At 36.5% G+C, this 19243-nt stretch overlaps 1 protein-coding gene across 4 annotated transcripts in view; it reads left to right on the forward strand.

Moving 5' to 3' along the window:
- Positions 1-19243, forward strand: part of Kmt2e (lysine methyltransferase 2E (inactive)) — a 63502-nt gene that overhangs the window by 9114 nt on the left and 35145 nt on the right. For 3 of the 4 annotated variants that reach the window (XM_075955879.1, XM_075955881.1, XM_075955882.1), the window contains exons 2-5: positions 5679-5863; positions 13227-13341; positions 14904-15133; positions 18258-18338. In XM_075955879.1, the coding sequence (XP_075811994.1) occupies positions 5793-5863; positions 13227-13341; positions 14904-15133; positions 18258-18338 (497 nt within the window). In that variant the 5' untranslated portion in view covers positions 5679-5792. Of the gene's footprint in view, positions 1-1805; positions 1879-5678; positions 5864-13226; positions 13342-14903; positions 15134-18257; positions 18339-19243 lie in introns of those variants that run through there. The other variant, XM_075955880.1, reaches the window with a different exon arrangement.

Raw genomic sequence — 19243 nt, forward strand, 5'->3', positions numbered from 1 at the left:
TGCCTGCCCCCCTCTCTCTTTCTCATGTGATTTGTGTGTGTTTTTGTACCACATGTGTTGGTGCCTTTTGAATTCTCTGGTACTAGCATTATAGGCACTTGTGAGCGAATGCGGGACCTGAAGTTAGGACCTCAGAAAGAGCAACTCTTAACCACTGTGACCTCTCTACAGCCCTCAATGCTATTTTTTAGTTAAAATTTTAATTTCAAACTATAGATTCTATAACTTACAAGAAAGGATACAAAGAGATTCCATATCTCCTTTAACATCAATGGTAACCAAATTATAATATAGTGTGACAACCAGAATGCTAACATTGACATAATGTAACTAACTCAGCTTTCCTGTTGCAAAATTATAATGCAGCCAGAATACTGACATTGTTATAACTCCCATTCTTTCAGAGACCCCATTTTACTTGTACCCCTTTGTTGTGTGCATTTCTTACTATGTATGTGGGTACCTTTTTCCACTATCACATTTAGAAAAATTCTATCACAAGGGTGCTTGGTATTTTCCTCTTATGTAACTGTGCCCACTTCTCTCTTCCCCCTGCATATCTGTTCTCCATTTCTATAATTTAATAAGAATGTTATATACATAAAATTTCACAGTATGTAATCTTTTGTTGCTTAATTTTAAGATTTAATTATGTGTTGAAGGCGGTGTCTCAGTTGTACGTGTGTGAGTGTCCAGATTGACCCGAGTTGACCAGAGGTGTAAGATCCCGCCGGAGCTCTAGTTGTAGACAGTTGTGTGCTGCCTGACATGGATTCTGAAGGCTGAACTCGGGTCCTTAGAAATATGTGCCCTTTTTCTTTCTTTTTTCAAATCAGGTTTTACTCTATGTGTAGCCCTGGCTATCTCCCCTCTGTAGACCAGCCTGACCTCAAACTCACACAAATCTGTCTGTCTCATAATGGCCTGCACTACCACTGCCCGGCTATAAATAAAATAACTTATTAAAATAAAATAATGACTTTTAAGTCATGCAGCTCTTTACTCTTTTAGAAAGGGTCTCACTTTGTACTTCATTCTGACTTTGATTTCAAGAAAATGCTAGTTTCAGTCTTTTAAGGGCTGGAATTACTGGTCTGAGCTATCATGCCCAGGACTAAGACTGACTTCTTAAAAACTCAAGTCTAGTTCCTCTGAGATTCTTCCAGCTTTCAATACTTTGAAATGTTTCAATACTTCATTCTTTTATATTGCTGAAAATGTCCAGTTTAATGTTTTCTTTTTATACTTGGAAGCTATGACATAGACCATGCAGTTTGAAATTTACCCTTGTCTCTCCCCAGCCTCCAGGACAGGATCTTATATCTACCAGTCTAGTCTTGAACTCACTATGTAGTCAAGGACCCTTCTGAGTATTGGAACCCAGGCATCCACCACCAGTCCTGGTTTATGTGATGATAGAGAGCAAACACAGGATTTCCTTCCTGCTAGGCAAGCACTCTGTTAAGCTCTGGCCTCAGCCCTTTCCCCTTTGCCATGATCTTAAAAGCAGCCTCTCTTGGTTCTGTCAGTTTTTCTATTAGGTAGGGATGTGTGTGTTTTCTTACTCTTACTTTTATTCTTGTTTTTATTTTTAGTATTTGATTTCCCAGTTTCTTTTCAGTTTTATTTGGTATTTAATTATTGCCTTTGCTTGTGTTTCTATTCATTTGTATTTAAAAATAAAAGAATGAATTTGTTCTAGTAAACTTTGTTTTCCTTACTTAAGGGTACCATTCCAATCAGAAGTACCCAGAATGTATACCATATAACATTAGCTCAATACTCTATGTTCACTTGGTTTCTAGGTCTATTCTGGATAGCAGGTTTTGTGAAGACATTTATTCTTTCTTGGACCTCAGATATCACAGACATCTCATGGTATTTCCTTTTATATTATTCTTTTTTTGGCTATTATTTAATTTCCATGTATTTTGCATTTATCTGACTTGCCAGTTGGTGATATTAGGGATTTTAACTTGCACATGAAAATTTGGAATAATTGTATGGATTGTGTTGAAATTCACTGTTCCCCTCTTATACTTGTGCTATGATTTCTTACTACATTGACTTTCCCTCTTTCCCTTCCTTTCCCCCTCTGTCTGTTTATCTGTCTGTCTATCTGTCTTTCTTTTCTGTGGTGCTATTGATTGAATCCAGAGCTTTGCACATGCTAGGCAGATGGTCTCCCATTGAGCTATATGTCTCTAGCCCTTTGATTTTCAAAACAAAGTCTCCTTATGTAGTTTAAACAGGTTTTGAACTCTCTGTGTAGTGCAAACTGACCTCAGATCCATGGTTCTCTTGCCTTGGCCTCCCCATTGTTCACATTACCATTACACTCCAGTGTGTGTGTGTGTGTGTGTGTGTGTGTGTGTGTGTGTGTGTGTTTGAAACAATGTCTTTCTCTATAGCCCATACTGGCCTGGAACTTGCAATAGCCCTGCCTCACCTTCCTGAGTGCTAGGATTATCCACAGAAGACATCATACCAAATTTTTGTTCTTGATTATTTTAGAAATAATAATTTGACCATAATTAAGTTGCATTTTATTTTATTTTGGTTTTTCATGACAGAGTTTTTCTGTGAAACAGTCCTGGCTGTCTTGGACCTCACTTTGTGGACCAGACTGGCCTCGAACTCACAGAGATCCACCTGCCTCCGCCTCTGTCTGGGACTAAAGGTGTGCGCCACCACCGCCTGGTGAAATTGCAATTTTTATTATCACTTGATTATTTTCAGCAATATGAATTATCTGACTGAAACTTTTATATTAATGGAGAAAGTGAGTTTCTATTTTATAGTCTAATGATGACATGTAAATGAATTGTTGAGATCTTTTCTTCAGAATGAATCTAGAAGTCTTTCATTTCATTTCATATGTGATTCCATGTTTTACCCTGAACATGAGTGTTTTTACAGAGATGCAATTCTAGGTATGCGTGTGATAATTTTTGTAACTCTTGCTGTGTAGGTTGATAATTCATTTGATTTGTGAGGCTAGAACTGCAGTTTCATCTTAGGTTCTCTGATTTGTTCATCAGCTCTTTATAGAGGACCATTATGTTCCAGACACAGCAAGAGATACACAGGTATAAATAAACCATTGCTTGAATTAAGCTAATTACAAGCTTTTTATTCTATTTTTTAACTTAAAATTATTGTTACTTACAAAAAAATTATTGTTACTTAGAACAGATCAGATAGATGTATTTAGTGAAGGTTGTATAAAAGGACATACTATTTATTACATATCAATACATCATTTTAGATTAGAGATATTACTCCACTAAATTAAATAAGCTGATCTGAAGAAAACAATACCAAGGATATGCTACCAGGGAAGATGGCTCTTTACGTTATAGTTTACTGCCGATTGTTAAGTTTAAAATTTTACCATTGTGAGGAAATACAGAACAGTAATGTTTCAGTAAAGCAAACTCATTTTGTGCATTGCTTGCGTTTTGCAATAAAATGTTGTAATTTGTTGTCTAGTTAATAACTACAGCATTGTGAAGTAATTCTAATAAGACCTTGGGTATAGGAAAAGAGTAGGGCAGTGCTTTTGTTTAGTTGGCTTTCGTTGTCTTTAATTGTGAAGCAATTAGAAAACATGACATGATGAGCTTATTTTCAAGGTTGTAGAAGAATCTCATGCACTGTTTCCCGAGAGAGTAAGAAGAGCAGTGCTTGTAGTTAGCCTCGTGACCTGAAATGCTTGGGACCACCAGAAATCTTTCAGAGTTTGTAATGTTTACAGATTGAGGGTCCCTGGTGGAAAATTTGAAATCTTGAGTATATTTCACAGCATTTTTAAATGTCAGATTTTTTAAAATTAGGGATGTACACCCTGTACTATATGTATTGATTGCCAAATATGTATAACTATTTCTTTGAAATTCTTTACATTCATTATGTCACATTCTTCTCAGAAACTCTGATTTTTGTATTCCTGTTTTATAAACAAGGACCTTAAATACTAGAGGCCTATTTTGGATCTTTTACTGGTGTTGTTTTGTTCTAAGATGAGTATCATTCAGTGTCTTCAGCTCCTTGGCTACAGCAGTTCAGCTTTAGACTCAAGCAGCTAGTACTCAGGCATGCACTATCATGTCTTGTTTACTTTTATATTACAATAATTTGAAATGTAGTAGCTTTCTTCTGGTCACACATGATTTAAAAGTATGGACAAGTTTTCTCACAAAATTCAAACAATTTTAACTATCTTATTTTCCGTTTGATAACTCTTCCACATAAGGTCTGATTCAGTATTTGTATCATCTGTGAAATAGAAATTAGAGTAGACATGTTGAAGCTCAGTTGTAAAACTTCAAGGTAAATGTAAGAATTATTTGAGGAAATACTACTTTTTTTTTCCAGGTATAACATGACAGAGACAAAGAATCCTAACAGATACTGTCCTGTAGTATTGCCTTTTGTTCCTAAGTTGAATTATGTCATTAAAGAACAGACTTTGAGTAGATATTTTATAAACAGTACATGGAACAAGCGCAGTGGAGTGAATTTAGATTAGAACATTTGACATTGAAACTCTGAATCTTTTAGTCACTCCTGTAAATTTTGTTTTTTTAAAATCACTGTTTTCTCTACTAATTAATTATATTAGAGAGTATTAACTCCAACTGAATAAATAAGAGTTCTCCCTGATATGAATGATTTATACAAATAAAATAAATTTTCTTGTATATATTTATAAACAGTAGAATAGAATTGACTTCAAGTCTGGTTGTTTCTTAAGCTGAGTAACCAAGGATAAGTTAGTCTTTCCTAGCTTTTTGTACCTACCTTGAATTTTGTTTCGTTTGTATTTTGAGACAGGTATTATGTAGCTCTGTAGACCAGGCTAGCCTTGAAATCCACATGGATCTACTTGCTTCTGCTTCTTGAATGCTGGGATTAAAGGTGTGTGCTATACCATGCTCAACTTCCTAACTTGAAATTGTGTAGAATAAATGGACTCCTCATAAAGAAAGTTAGTTTGCTGCTTATTGCTCCACTTGTAAATGTACTATCAGATCACTACTCCAAAAGACTTGGTTTTAGATACTTGTACAAAAAGAAATTCCATTTTGACTTTTAAAATAAGTGTTTGCCAGTTATTCACTGACTAGTGTGCTTTAGTAATCCTTCTTGTGACATTCTAGTTTCATTCCTTAAAGAATATTAGATTCAGTGGGGCGGTGGTGGCGCATGCCTTTAATCCCAGCACTCGGGAGGCAGAGGCAGGCGGATCTCTGTGAGTTCGAGGCCAGCCTGGTCTACAAGAGCTACTTCCAGGACAGGAACCAAAAAGCTAAGGAGAAACCCTGTCTCGAAAATCCAAAAAAAAAAAAAAGAGAATGTTAGATTCAGAAAGTTCTTGTTTCTTTTCCTTCTTTAATGTGCTGAAATTGAACCCAGAGTCTCATGCATGCCAAGCACACGTTCTCGGCTGAGCTGTACCTCCAGAAATTTTTGTTTCGTTCATAAACAATGCAACGTAATCCCAGGAAGAACATGAAAAACTACTCTGTGAACACTTTTACCTTTGTATTGGGACCTTAATAAAGAATGCTTTCTTCACCTATTTTATTTACTGTGATTTCAGTATAACTGGTTGCTACTGTACTTTGCTAGTTCAGGTGATTCTTAACTCTTGTGTTCCCATTTCTTTTAAACAGGGTTTGTGGATGCACTTAGATGTTTGCAATGAGCACTGTGGCTGGCATGCCCCAGTATTTTGGATACCAATGCATAGGACTCCATAGTAATCGAATTTACCAGAGGCGAACGTCATGAGCATAGCAATCCCTTTGGGGGTTGATACAACAGAAACATCATACCTGGAAATGGCTGCAGGCTCAGAGTAAGTATTTAAATACGGGAACTTTAGATAGGGAAAGGCAAGGCATATCATGCAGTTGTCACGTCCAAACAGTCTTTATTTATATATGTCATTTTGGATTCTTGGCTAAGACATCAGAAGTTAAAAGAACAACGTTCCCTTAAGATTACTTTCTTTGCGTTTTTGTTTTGTGAGGCAGGGTTTCTCTACATAGCCGTTTTGTGAACTTGCTGTGTAGACCAGAACTGAATTCTGGGCTCAAAAGGTGTGTGCCACAATGACTGACAAGGGCCAGTTTTTTGTTTTTTTGCATGTATTTGTTATATATTTTTTAATTAAATATATCTAAAATATTTTGACATATAATCAAGATAAAACTATTTCTTTTGTTTTGTTTTGATTTTTTGTTTGTTTGTTTCTTCCTCAAGACAAGGTTTCTCTGTAGCCCTTACTGTACTGAAACTTGCTCTGTAGACCAGGCTAGCCTCAAACTCAGAGATCCACCTGCCTCTGACGCCTAAGAACTGGGATTAAAGGTGTGTGCCTCCACCACCAGGCAAGATAAAACTATTGAGATATTTATTCCTTTTATTATTTTTCTTTGAACTCTTCTGGATTTTATATTTACAACACATGCCAATTCAAATGAGCCTTGCTTTAAATACTCATCATCATGTGTGTATAGTGGCTACTAAATAAGACAACTCTAGACAAATAAGAAAACAGGATCTCAGAAGAGAAAAAAAATAGGCTAGTTAGAAAAGCTCTGATAGCTGGGCTATAATAGTCCATCCTAGCCCTTTCTCTAAGGTTAAGTGGGCGTTGTCAGTCTCCTTCCATTAAAGATTGAGTCACAGATCAAAGAAGTGGCTGCAGCAGAGTCTGGTGATGTGGATTTATGCTTCTGTGACAGCACAGCTGAGTAGTAGTAGAACAGTGTTGTGTTTTGGCCTATGATTTGTATATATAGGAGCTTCTGTTCTAGCAGTGGTAAATTTGGTACAACAAATTATCAAGTAGTCTTTGGTCTTGTAACAAGTTGAACACCATCTAGCTGTTTTGTTTGCATTGTTTGAGTTTGCACATTTGCATGTAAGGGACTGTGCTTGCAGATACTGGAAGTCCTGGAGCTGGATGTGGGTGCTGGGAACTGAACTTGAGTTTGGTTCACAGCATCCATATCAGTGGCTCTTGCTTTGTAACAGGAGATCTGTTGCCTGTGGCCTCTGTTGACACCTGCAGTTCTCTCATGTGTCACACACACATAACTTAAAATAATAAATTTTATTTAAAAAGAAACCGATTTCTCTGAATGAGGACTCCTCATTCTGTCTCCAGTAATGTAGTGAAAGCTGAATACCATGACTAAAATCACTAAACAAAGATAACTAAGTTCTTTCCACCTTCTTCAGATACTAATATGGCAGCAACTTTTACAGCCAATAGGTTATTCTAGAATTTGTTGTCGTGTTTGGCAAAAAGAAGTTTGAAGTCTTGGTAGATAAAATTTTCTTCAAATTTGAGGCTTTTTTTGTTTTGTTTTACTTTACTGTAGTATGTGACATTTATGTGTCACTAAAGTCAACTGCCAACAGAATTCATTAATTTGTTGGTACTTGGATATTCTGAGTATGAACTTACATAATTTAATACACTAAAATATTTTATCTATAATGAAGTGTTTTCAGTATATTTTACCCATTTTCTACAAGTACTTAACTGTTTTCTGATTTCTTTAAAATTTTTTCTTATATTTTAATTTATTATGTGTGTGGGTGCACACATGCCATTACATTTGTATAGAGGTCAGAAAATAACTTGCAGGAACTGTTTTTCTTATTACCCAGCTGGGCGTGTGCGTGTGCATGTGCGTGTGTGTGTGTGTGTGTGTGTGTGTGTGTATGTTAGAGTGCTTGCTGCTCTTTCAGAGGACCAGCACACACATTAGTTGGTTTAAAAATCCCTGTAAACCAATTACTGTTTAATAACTTAAAAGTACTTAGATCGGTAATTCATAGGTATAATAACATTCTAATAAATTGTACAGGAGTGGTGGGGACAGTATAGTTTGATGGGTGGAATGTTGGACCAGTTTAAGAGATCTAGACTTGAGTATTTTTTCTTTTATTGAAATACAATGTTAGGGCTGGAACATTAGTGCTGAAGAGCCCTGGCTGCTCTTTCAGAAGTACCTAGCCTTGATTTCTACTACCATTTTGCAGCTCACAACTAGTTCCAGGAGATCTGACACCTTTTTCTGGTTCATGATGCACAGACATACTTGCAAGCAAAATACACATTAAGTTTAAAACAAACAACCATAAAACCCAAAACCTTCTATGTCTTTAGGACATCACTTTACATCATTTACACTTAGAATGTAGAAATTGAGACCCAGAATCACTGTGTAGTGTGATAGCCAGTGCCTCTAGTAGTAGGATTAGAACTTGAGAGTTTGAGACACTTAGAACTCAATCTAAGTGTCAATCAGAAAGACCATACCTCCTAGAATAGTACCTGAACAATATATAGGGACAAAGAAACCATTTCCTGACTAGTTCTTATTTCTCTATACTCAGCCTATAGGATTTTTGGTCTCCAAGTCTTCTGAGAGAAAGGAAACCACACCCTGAAACTCCCTTAGGGCCAGATGCAAACCAGCTTTACCACACTATTATACTTTGCTTACCAAAGCTTGACTAGACTATAACATTCACCTTCTCCAGGTCCCAATACTACCCCAGGTTGGCCTGCATGGCTCAACTGTGTTAACACTTGACTTCATGTCATTTTTATCTTTCATTTCTGCAGTTCCTTGGCCACTGTCTGAATACGTAGGTTTGTACAGATTCTTGGACTCTTGTCTTTCCTTTGTATTAGCTTTCTTGACACATGTGCCATTACCATATTAATCTGTTTTTCATTTGGAGAAGGGAGTGGGGGATGCTGGAGTTTGACTTCAGGGCTTCACTTATCCTAAGCATGTTATCACTGAGAAACAACCCCAGCCCTATATTACCTGGTCATGTGACAGGATTCTCTACCTTTGCCTTTAGTGAAAAGATTTCTATTATGGTAAAAATAAGTGTATTTTTTAATTTATCTTTAGATGAACAGTCTCAAGTGATATTAAGTGTATACAGAATGTTGAGCAGCTGTCACCAATTTCTAAATGTTTTCCTAAACCTAAACAAATTTGATTAAATAATAATCCTTCTTTCCCTTTATTCCTAGCGCCTTGTAAATTGTATTTTGGTTTCTGTGTATGCCTATTCTAGGTCCCTTTTATAAGTAGGGTCATAAAATGTTTATATTCTTGTGCATGGCATATTTTCCTGGTGTAATTTTTAAAAGCTGTATGTGCAAGTGTATGTGCACATGAGTGCAGCTGCCTGCAGAGGCCAGGGAGGGTGTCAGATCCCTCTGGAACTGTAGTTACAGGTGGTTTTAAACCACCTGATGTGGGTGATGGAAACCCCAATTCCCCATACCCCTATCCCTTGCTTTCTTTTTCTTGAATTCATGGCCTCTTTTCATTAATTGGTGTGTGTGTGTGCGTGTGTGTCTGTTTATTCCTAAGTACTTAAATAGAACTTAATCTATATAATGCTACTTGTAAGTATGTTTTCAGGGCTGACCTTTTGGTACTATATGACCAATTGAAGACTATTTCTTTTTCTCTCAGCATTCCTTAGTTGCTTCCCCCCCCCCCCCCCCCTCTCTGTGTAGGGTTGAAACCATTTAGTCTTTTCTCCATCCACTTTGGCATGCTTGTTGTTGTTATCCTTGTACAGTTCATGCTTAGATTGTCATCTTGGTGAGACTTCATTGGTCTAGCTTCTGACATTACTAGAAGACACTGTCTCAGCAAACTACATGACCTTCTGGCTCTTACAGTCTTTCTGCGTTATTCTTCTTCAGTGATCCCTGAGCCTTAGGTGAGGAAGTTGTTTTGTAGATGTGGAGCCCATTGCTAATGGACTCTATAACTCTGCATTTTGATTGGCTGTGTTTTTCTGTAATGGTCTCTCCATTGCATAGAGAAGTTTCATTGGGGACTATACTTATCTGTGGGTGTAAGGACAAATATTTAAAATGTAGTTTGGGATTGTGCTGGCTTAGTAAAGTGGTAGTTGTAGATTCCCCTCTAAGATTCATGACTTCACTAGCTCTGGTTTGTTTGTTTGTTTTTAAACAATTTATTGCATTTATTTATTGTGTGCTTGTGTATGTGTCTGGGCTCCAATGCCACAGTACATCTGTAGAGGTCAAAGGACAGCCTTTAGGAAGTCTGTTCTCCTTCCATGTAGGCCCCAGGGCCTGTACCCATGTTGTCAGTCTTGACAAGTCTTTATGCACTGAGCCATCTCACTGACCCTAATGCAATTATTAATGACACAGTATGTCTATGTATTATCTACACTTATGCAGATATATAAAATTGGATACACAAACACTAGCTGCTTTTTACTCAGAAGTTTATTTCATGATCATTTCAGCTTTTTAAAGTATTTTAATTAAGAGATTTTAGAAGGAAAAATTTCTATAATCTTGATTGTCGAAGTTTGTTACTATTAGTTTCTACTCAGCTATTATTCATATGCAAAAATAACAGGTTTTCTTAGATTGAATAATTTTCCATTTGAACATTAAAGTTTTCTAGTTTCATGAATAATGATATAACAGACAGGTCAAATCCATGGTCTATCTTTACTGGAAATTGCTTCCTTAGTATAAATTACACAAAATGGGGCTACTGAATCATTGGGTGCTTGATTTTGATTTCAAATTTACTCTAGAAATGAAGAGATACTTATGCCTGGGATTTTATTTTAGTTAGATCTATTACCTTGTTAACTTTTTGTTGTTGTTCATTAATTCTGACTAGGCTGGAACAGATCCTTTTGCCTCAGTTTCCAAATTCTGGAATTATGAGCATGTCCCATTACCAAACCCCAATTTATTTTAGTTTAGTTTTAATTTGCTTATTGAGACAGTTATGCCCATGTATTGCTGACTGACCTTAAACTCACTATGTTGCCCAAACAGATGTTAAACTTGAAAATACTCTTGCCTTAGCATCTTGAGTGCTGGTCTGTTTATTTTAATTAAATGCTACATATAGTTAAGGAAAGTCATTAAAAATTTGTCAAGTAGGAGTACTTGACACTTTCTGTGTATGACCAATGGACTTGAGTTCTATCCTCAGACCCCAAGGAGAAAGGAGAGGCCTGTAAGTCTGCTCTCCATGTGTGCCACTGTGGCACATGCACAACCTGCATAGCACATATATGTGTCACACACAATAACAACAATTTTAAATTAATCAGTGTCAATCATTTTTATATAACAGTTGTTTTAAAAGTTGCTTTTAGGGCTGGAGAGATGGCTCAGAGGTCCTGCTCTTCCAAAGGTCCTGAGTTCAATTCCCAGCAACCACATAGTGGCTCACAACCATCTATAATGGGGTCTGGTGCCCTCTTCTGGCCTGCAGGCATACACACAGACAGAATGTTGTATACATAATAAATAAATAAAAATAAATATTTTTTTAAAAAATTGCTTTTATTGGACTGGTAAGAAGACTTAGTGGGTAGCAGTGCTTGCCTCCAAGCCTGACGGTCTCTCTGGGTTCTTAGAATGCTCATGGTGGTAGGAGAGAGCTGACTCCCGAATGTTTACACATACACACAGTAAGTAAGTAAATTTAAAGTTACTTTAAAAGTCACATGTAGTAAGTATAAATATTCAAAACAACTATCTGCTTTAAACCATTTTCTGTTTTTTTACATGACCACCTTGTCATTATTGCACCATGTATTTAAATTGTGATATTCTAAAAAGAATTTGGCTGTTTCATATGCTCGATTCATCTACATTTACATGAAAGCTTAACTTTATTTATTAGCTACTCCCTAGCACCCAGTAACACTGCCATTTGAGTACATACTTAAGAGTGAATCTTAAGTCAGGTGGTGGTGGTGCATGCTTTTAATCCCAGTACTTAGGAGGTAGAGGCAGACGCATCTCTGTGAGTTTGAGGACAGCCTGGTCTACAGATGGAGTTCCAGGACAGGCTATGCAGAGAAACCCTATCTTAAAAAGCCAAATAAATAAATAGTAAGTAAGTAAATAAAAATAAGAAGTGAGTCTTCAGAGCATCTTCATGTAGCTTTAATGATGGTATGTAGATCATTGCTAAAATTCAATGTTTTTAACTTTATTTTTTTGTCAAGGTAGGCAGGAATGATGGCACATGCCTGTAATCTTATCATTTAGGACATGGAGGCAGGAGGATTAGGAGTGATTCCCAGCTTGTGCTACATGTACAATTTCCCCACTTCCACCGGCATGGTGGGTCACTCCTACAGAAACCTGGGGGAAGGGGCTGAAGAGACGGCACAAGAGTTAAATGGTTTGGCCGCTCTTCTAGAGGACCTTGATTTAGTTCCCAGCACCCACATGGCAGCTCACAACTATTTGTGACCCCAGTTCCAGGTGATCTGACAGTCTTGCACATACATGCAGACAAAACACTAAGGCATGTAAAATAAAAATAAATCAACTGGGTGGTAGTGATGCATTCCTTTAATCCCAGCACTCAGGAGGCAGAGGCAGTGGGATCTCTGTGTTTGAGGCCAGCCTGGTCTATGGAACAAGTTCCAGGATAGCCAGGGCTACATAGAGAAACCCTGTCTTAAAAGAAGAAGAAAGAAGATGTTTGGAAAGTGTTATATATATATAAGATGCTGGGGCAGGAGCTTTCAAAGCAGCAAGTGTGTAAGCCGCTGCTCTCAGGAGTGTCAGCAGTGGTTCATCACTACAAAGCTGGTCAGTACAGCCATAAATACTGATTCAGTGTGAGGGTCCCTGACCTTTACTTCCTGACATTTCCCAGAAGCTGCTCTGCACGTTCAGCACATATTTTGACCATTTGACCATCAAAACACACGTTTTGACCATTGAGTCTCTGTAGACTCAGTCTACCTTAAGTCTTACTCTGAGCACCCTTTGCATGTTTCTTAGTGACACTGGGAAAATGGCGTAAAGCTTGGTCTTTGGAGGTTTTGGTTTTGAATTTCACGATAGCACTGTCTTTTGATTCTCCTGCCTTAGTGCTAGGATTGCACCGTCATCCTCAGCAAATGGACACTTTCTAATGAAACTGTAATTGAACTTTGCATTTGAATATTTATTTTATTAAGTAAAACTTTTGTTATGGCACAGAATCTACATAGGATGAATCTACTCACAAGCTGTACACATGTTGTGAATAGACATTGTATTTATTTTGACAATATTTTAGAATAAGAACTTATACATTTTAATAGATTAAAACAGAAAAATGAATGGAATTCTAATCTATGGAACTTCTTTTCCTTAGACCAGAATCTGTAGAAGCTAGCCCTGTGGTAGTTGAAAAATCCAACAGTTATCCCCACCAGTTATACACCAGCAGCTCCCACCACTCACACAGTTATATTGGTTTGCCCTATGCGGTAAGTGTTGAATGTCTCTTCAAAAGAACTTTTATAAAATAGATATGTTTATGTGGTATTGTGCTTAAAACAGTAATTTAAAAAACACAGCTGTTTCATATTTCCTGAATAATGAGGTATGTAATTTATACTTTTACTTAACTATACTGTTAAGAAAATAAAATTCTGTGATAGGAAGTCTATAGTTATTTTTTATTGTTATTGTATTTATGTTGATATTTTTTAAGCTCAACGAAAAGTCTATGGATAAGATTACATTGTACTATTTGATGTTAATTCCAAGTTATATAGTAATTAGTAGATTATGTAGTTTTTTTTCTTCCTAAAGACTTACTTTTACTTTTTTGGTTTTGGTTTTGGTTTTGGAGACAGGGTCTCTCTGTGTATCCCTGTAACTCCCTCTGTAAACCAGGCTGGCCTCAAACCCAGAGATCTGCCTGCCTCTGCCTCCCCAGTACTAGGGTTAAAAATGTGCAGCAGCACACCCAGCTGTTTGTCATTTTTAGTTATGTGGTCTGCACGTGGGTTTGTTTATACAGTGCCTGAGGAGGCATCAGGTTCTTTGCAGCTGGAGTTAGAGTGCTGATGTACTCTAACTGTACATCTAACTGATGGACGTTCTGAGGACAGAGCTTGGGTCCTCTGGAAGAACAGCATATGCTCCTTCTTGACTGTTGAGCCATCTCTTTGGCTCCAAACTATTGTTTCAGTTATTCCTATGTTGAGCACATACATACATACATAGGTATATATACCTATATAATAAATGCATACACATTTACTATGTATCTTACTTAATTTTTAAAACTCTTCAAAAGTAGTTTTCATCATGTTTCACAACTGAGAGGATAAAAGCTTATTCCCTTAATTTATTTCCACTTGAGAGTTCTGTAGTATTTTAATTCAAAGAATTATAGGACTCTATACATTTGTGAATACCAGGAACAAACATTTGAGAGACTTTAATACCTAAATGAGAATAAAAATGACCAGAAATGTAAAATTCCATATTATATACTTTACAGTAATGATGTACCTTTTGTTACTATATTTACTATTTAACTACATTTATTTGTTTGGGGGAATAGAATGTGTATTATGGCACATGTATTGAAGTCAAGTAGGTTCTTCCCTTCACATGGGTCGTAGGTATTGAACTCAGGTTGCTAGGCTCTATGGCAGACACCTTTACCTGCTGAGTCACCTCTCCAGCCCAGTTTTTGCTGTTCTTTAGCTTTCTATTCCTGTGGAATTTGGGTTTTACCCTTATTATCACATCATGTACTTAATTTCTTCTTGAAAGTGAAACTATGCAATCTTAAAACTGGAAATGTCATTTTCTGCTGTGAAGGGAAGGGAAATGCCATTGATCTGAAGGTCATTGACTACCTTCTAGACAGTGACATTAACTCACCACTGTGATTTACTTATTAGTTTTATGTCATGATTTATCTTTATTAAGAAATGGACCAATTTTATGTTAAGTATTTAAATTTCATTTAATTTGCCTGATTTATGTCATTGAGATTTATATTGTACTTATTTTGTCTTCTATTATTCAGGACCACAATTATGGTGCTCGTCCTCCTCCAACACCTCCAGCTTCCCCTCCTCCATCAGGTCTCATTAGCAAAAACGAAGTAGGCATATTTACCACTCCTAATTTTGACGAAACTTCCAGTGCTACTACAATCAGCACATCTGAGGATGGAAGTTACGGTACTGATGTAACCAGGTGCATATGTGGTTTTACACATGATGATGGATACATGATCTGTTGTGACAAATGCAGGTAAAATATTTCACACGATTAGTTCGTTTTTCTTGACTGCTTTTAACCTTTGATTGTTAATTTGGAAAAGCTAGTTAGGTCTTCTGAAGGAATTAATTCCTTTTTTTTAAAAAAAGTAGGACATCTGCCTCTATTGATGCAATTTATTTTATTTTTTTTAGAATAAAGTCCTTATTTGAAAGAATCTATTTTAGGACTAGAGACAAACACGCATTAATCTTGGAGAGGACCCAAGCTCAGTTCCCTGCACTTACATGGCGCAGTTCAAAACCATCTGTAATTCCAGCTGCAGGAGATCTATTGTCCTGTCCTGGCCTCTGTAATCAGAAACACATATACACTTTAAAAATTAAATAAGTAAATCTTTAAAAAATATGAAAGAAGCTATTTTATAGTTTATTATTAGAAATCCCTGTTATGATGCTGGGCATACGTGGCACAGGCCATTAATCCCAGAACTTGGGAGGCAGAGGCTGGCAGATCTCTGAGTTCAAGGCCAGCCTAGTCTACAAAGTAGTACCAGGAGAGCCAGCGAGATGCAGAAATATCCTGGAGAGAGAGAGAGAGAGAGAGAGAGAGAGAGAGAGAGAGAGAGAGAGAGAGACCCCTATTATGAATTAAGCAGTAATCAGTTTTGAACTATATTATAGGATCATCTCCTTTTCACTTAGTTCAGTGGTAGTGCAAGTGCATATATAGACATAACAAGATATATAAAAAACGGTGCATATATAGACATAACAAGATATAAAAAAAAGAATGATTGAGTCTTTTATTGTATTGTGTAGTCAGTTATGATTTTCCAGTTTGGGGAAATTAAATATTTAATCAGTGTTTGATCTTATTTTCTTACAACCTTTGGCTTGAACCTTGCAGCATTCTGGAATCTTCTTGAGCCAGAACCAGTCTCCCTCCCCCAACCCTGGTTCACCCACCAAGAAAGGCTCCTCCCCTAGAGAAGGTGATTGCAACAGAAAGTGGGGTTTCTTTCCTCCCTCTGCATCCCTCCCTCCCTCTCTTTCCCTCTCTTTCTCTCTGTATGTGTCTCTCTGTGTATGTGTCTGTGTCTATCTCTCTCTCTCTTTCTCTTTGTGGGAGAGGTTTAGTGAGAATGGAGATGGAACAGTTGGATTTCTGCTTTAAGGTTATTAAGTCTGTTCTTTGCATAGGATGGGGAGCAGAGAATATTTAAAAAATACATTGTAGAGGGCAAGAAAGTTTGAAGGCTTCAGAGAATTTCCTGGTCCTTATGGCATAGCTTCATTATTTGATTTGGCGTATGTAGCATGGCTGTGTAAATCCATGTTTGAGTTAAACTGCAGCTGAGAGTTGACTGTCAATTTGTATTGTTTGTAAATTATTCTGTTAGAGTAAATGGTCAGCTTTTGGTTGTTACTGATAGTAGTAGCATGTGTACATTTCAAAAGGTTCATTTATCTCTGTCAATAAATAAGTAGGATATGAATGTAGAGTGTGAAATTGGTTTTAAGTGGAAGATTGTAAATAATTTTATTTTAATAATAATATGTTATGGTACTTTTAAAATTTAGAAATAAATTCTCTTTACCTGTGATATTAATGTAAATAATGACTTTGGTAAATTTATTGAGGAGGGAAATTTGCAAAACTTAAATGACTTTGGGGATGTGTTTTCTGCCGGCTTAGAAAATACCCGTTCTTACTGTATTAGTTATTTAAAAGAGCTTTCCTGTAGCCACTCTCATCTAATGTGATAAATGTAGCCGTGTTTTTATTGAAAGAATCCAGTTAGTCAGAAGGACATGTACTAAATGGTTATCATTCTTAGACATCCCTGTAGTACCCTTAGGTTACTAACTACCTACATGTTGTTGAAGGCACAGTATTTGGATGATTCAAGGTATTTACATTGAATTGACTCTTATTATGACTCAGTGTCTGTCTGTTTCTGACCCACCCTCCATTTTTGTATTCAGCCTATGTTGTTCTCCAAGGACTAACCTTTCTCTACCTCTCTTTATATCGTCTCTTTTTGGTTTTTCAATGTTCCTATTGCCCATATTCAGCGTTTTGACTTCAGACATCTAAAACTCTGCTATTTTTGTCTAGCTTTGCTTGTTATCTGCATGACATAATTTAACATAACTTGTTATATAATCTTCTTGAGGTTCTCAGTTGAGAAGTAAAGAATAACACAGTACCACTTAGTATGTACTGGCTGGGAGATGGCTCAGTGGTTGCTTCTCAGCCTAACAAGCTGAGCTTGTTCTCTGGGACCCACATGGTAGAAGAGAGAGCCAACTTCAGAAAGCTGTTTTTTGACCTCCCAACTTGGGCTGTGACATGTGCGCACACACAGACGCACTCATATGCACACACATGTAATTTTTAAAAAAGTGGATGATTGTTTGTAAGGAATAGATAGTAAATTCTTGCCTTTTTTTTTAAAAAAGAGGAATGTATATCACTTTCAGGTACTTGAGGTTTTATCAGTAACAATATATTTAGAAGTTTACTTCAAGATGTCCATATACTCCATCCAAAGTAATTAAGTTGAATTTCTTTCCAATGGAATGCCTCTTGAATTCTTTGACCTTTTTGGAATTATTTTAGCTCTGTTCTTTATTAAGTATAAATGTTAGAAGTCTTTTTTAATTCTTTGTTTCCTTATCTTTCATTTAATACTGTATGCTACCAAAATTGTTAAATGTTAACAGAAGATGTAATCCAGCTTTGCTACTTTTCCTTGAACTCGAAAAAGTTTTCTTTGTGTATATTGACCACCGTTGGTCATCTTCTCATAGCTGGTAATCAGTAAGTGTTTCAATGATACCTTTCCTTCCTATGTTCCCAAATCAGATTCTTATCACACTGATTATTATTTAGGGGTTTTAGTGTTAACATCTTCAGGTTTGTAATGACATTTTCAACTGTTACTCTTTATGTTTTAAATTGCATTTGCTTCAGAAATTTAATTTATGCATTCTGTATTTGCCATTTTTGCATCTTAAAATTTTTCTGCCTGAGAACACATTTTAGTGTGTACTAAGCTCAAAGTTGGTACCTCTTAAATGGTAGAATATTACATCTTAATTTTGAATGGTCTTAATGCTTTTGCTTTTGTTATTTTTTTTTTCTTTTTAAGTGTTTGGCAACATATTGATTGCATGGGGATCGACCGGCAGCACATCCCTGACACATACCTGTGTGAACGCTGTCAGCCCAGGTAAGTTATCAGACGTGATAAGACTACCAGTTATTTCACTGAAAAAACTTCCACAGAAATTTATTCATGAGTTTCAAATTAATGAAATCCCATTAATTCTTGGGAAGTACCCTTTAAAAAGGTACTTCTTTTTAAAATTTTTTCCACTTATGTTTATTATTTTTTAACTTGAAACCTAAATCAAGGTTTTTTTTATTGATAAGTGCATTGTAGTTCACTATGTAATTTTAACTTTATTAGTGATCAAGATGATGATAGTTTATTTTCTAAATGTTTGGCATCTTTTTGGCAGTCATTAGAAGGATGTGATTGTCCTCTAAATAAAAGCAGAAAAATCTAGCGAGGAAGAATGTGACTCAGTGGTAATGTGCTTGTGTAACATAATACCCGAGACAACTGAGTTCAAGTTTGAGCACCCCAGAAAAGGGGAGTGGGAAATGTAACTTTATGGAGATGGAATGCTTACCTAGCATGTGAGAGGTCTTGAGTTCAATCCTGGTACCCCTCTTCTACCCCTGCCCCAAATGAATTATCAGAGCACCCTCCTAGTTACAGACAGAATTTGCTGGGTTTGTGTGTAGTGTGCAGATTCAACTCCCATCAAAAAAAATTTTTTTAAACAAATAGTAAAGGTACAATATTTCTTTCACATAGAAATTTTCTTCTTGTAAGGTTCTGGAGAGGTCAGTAGGAATCAAAAAAAGAAAGCCACTTATCTTTCCACAATCTATTAGAACTTATAGTCACAGAAAAGTCTTTGTTACATGGCAGAAAATATGATAGGAAGCTGCCCACATACTTCCTTTGAAAGAGTATCTGAGTTATGTTTACATGAATGGCCGGACCCAGAAGTGCAAACATGGAGAAACGTAGGTGGAAAGGAAATTGCAGGGGATCCCACAGTC

Source organism: Microtus pennsylvanicus, chromosome 22 (genome assembly GCF_037038515.1).
Source record: "Microtus pennsylvanicus isolate mMicPen1 chromosome 22, mMicPen1.hap1, whole genome shotgun sequence".
NCBI lineage: Eukaryota > Metazoa > Chordata > Mammalia > Rodentia > Cricetidae > Microtus > Microtus pennsylvanicus.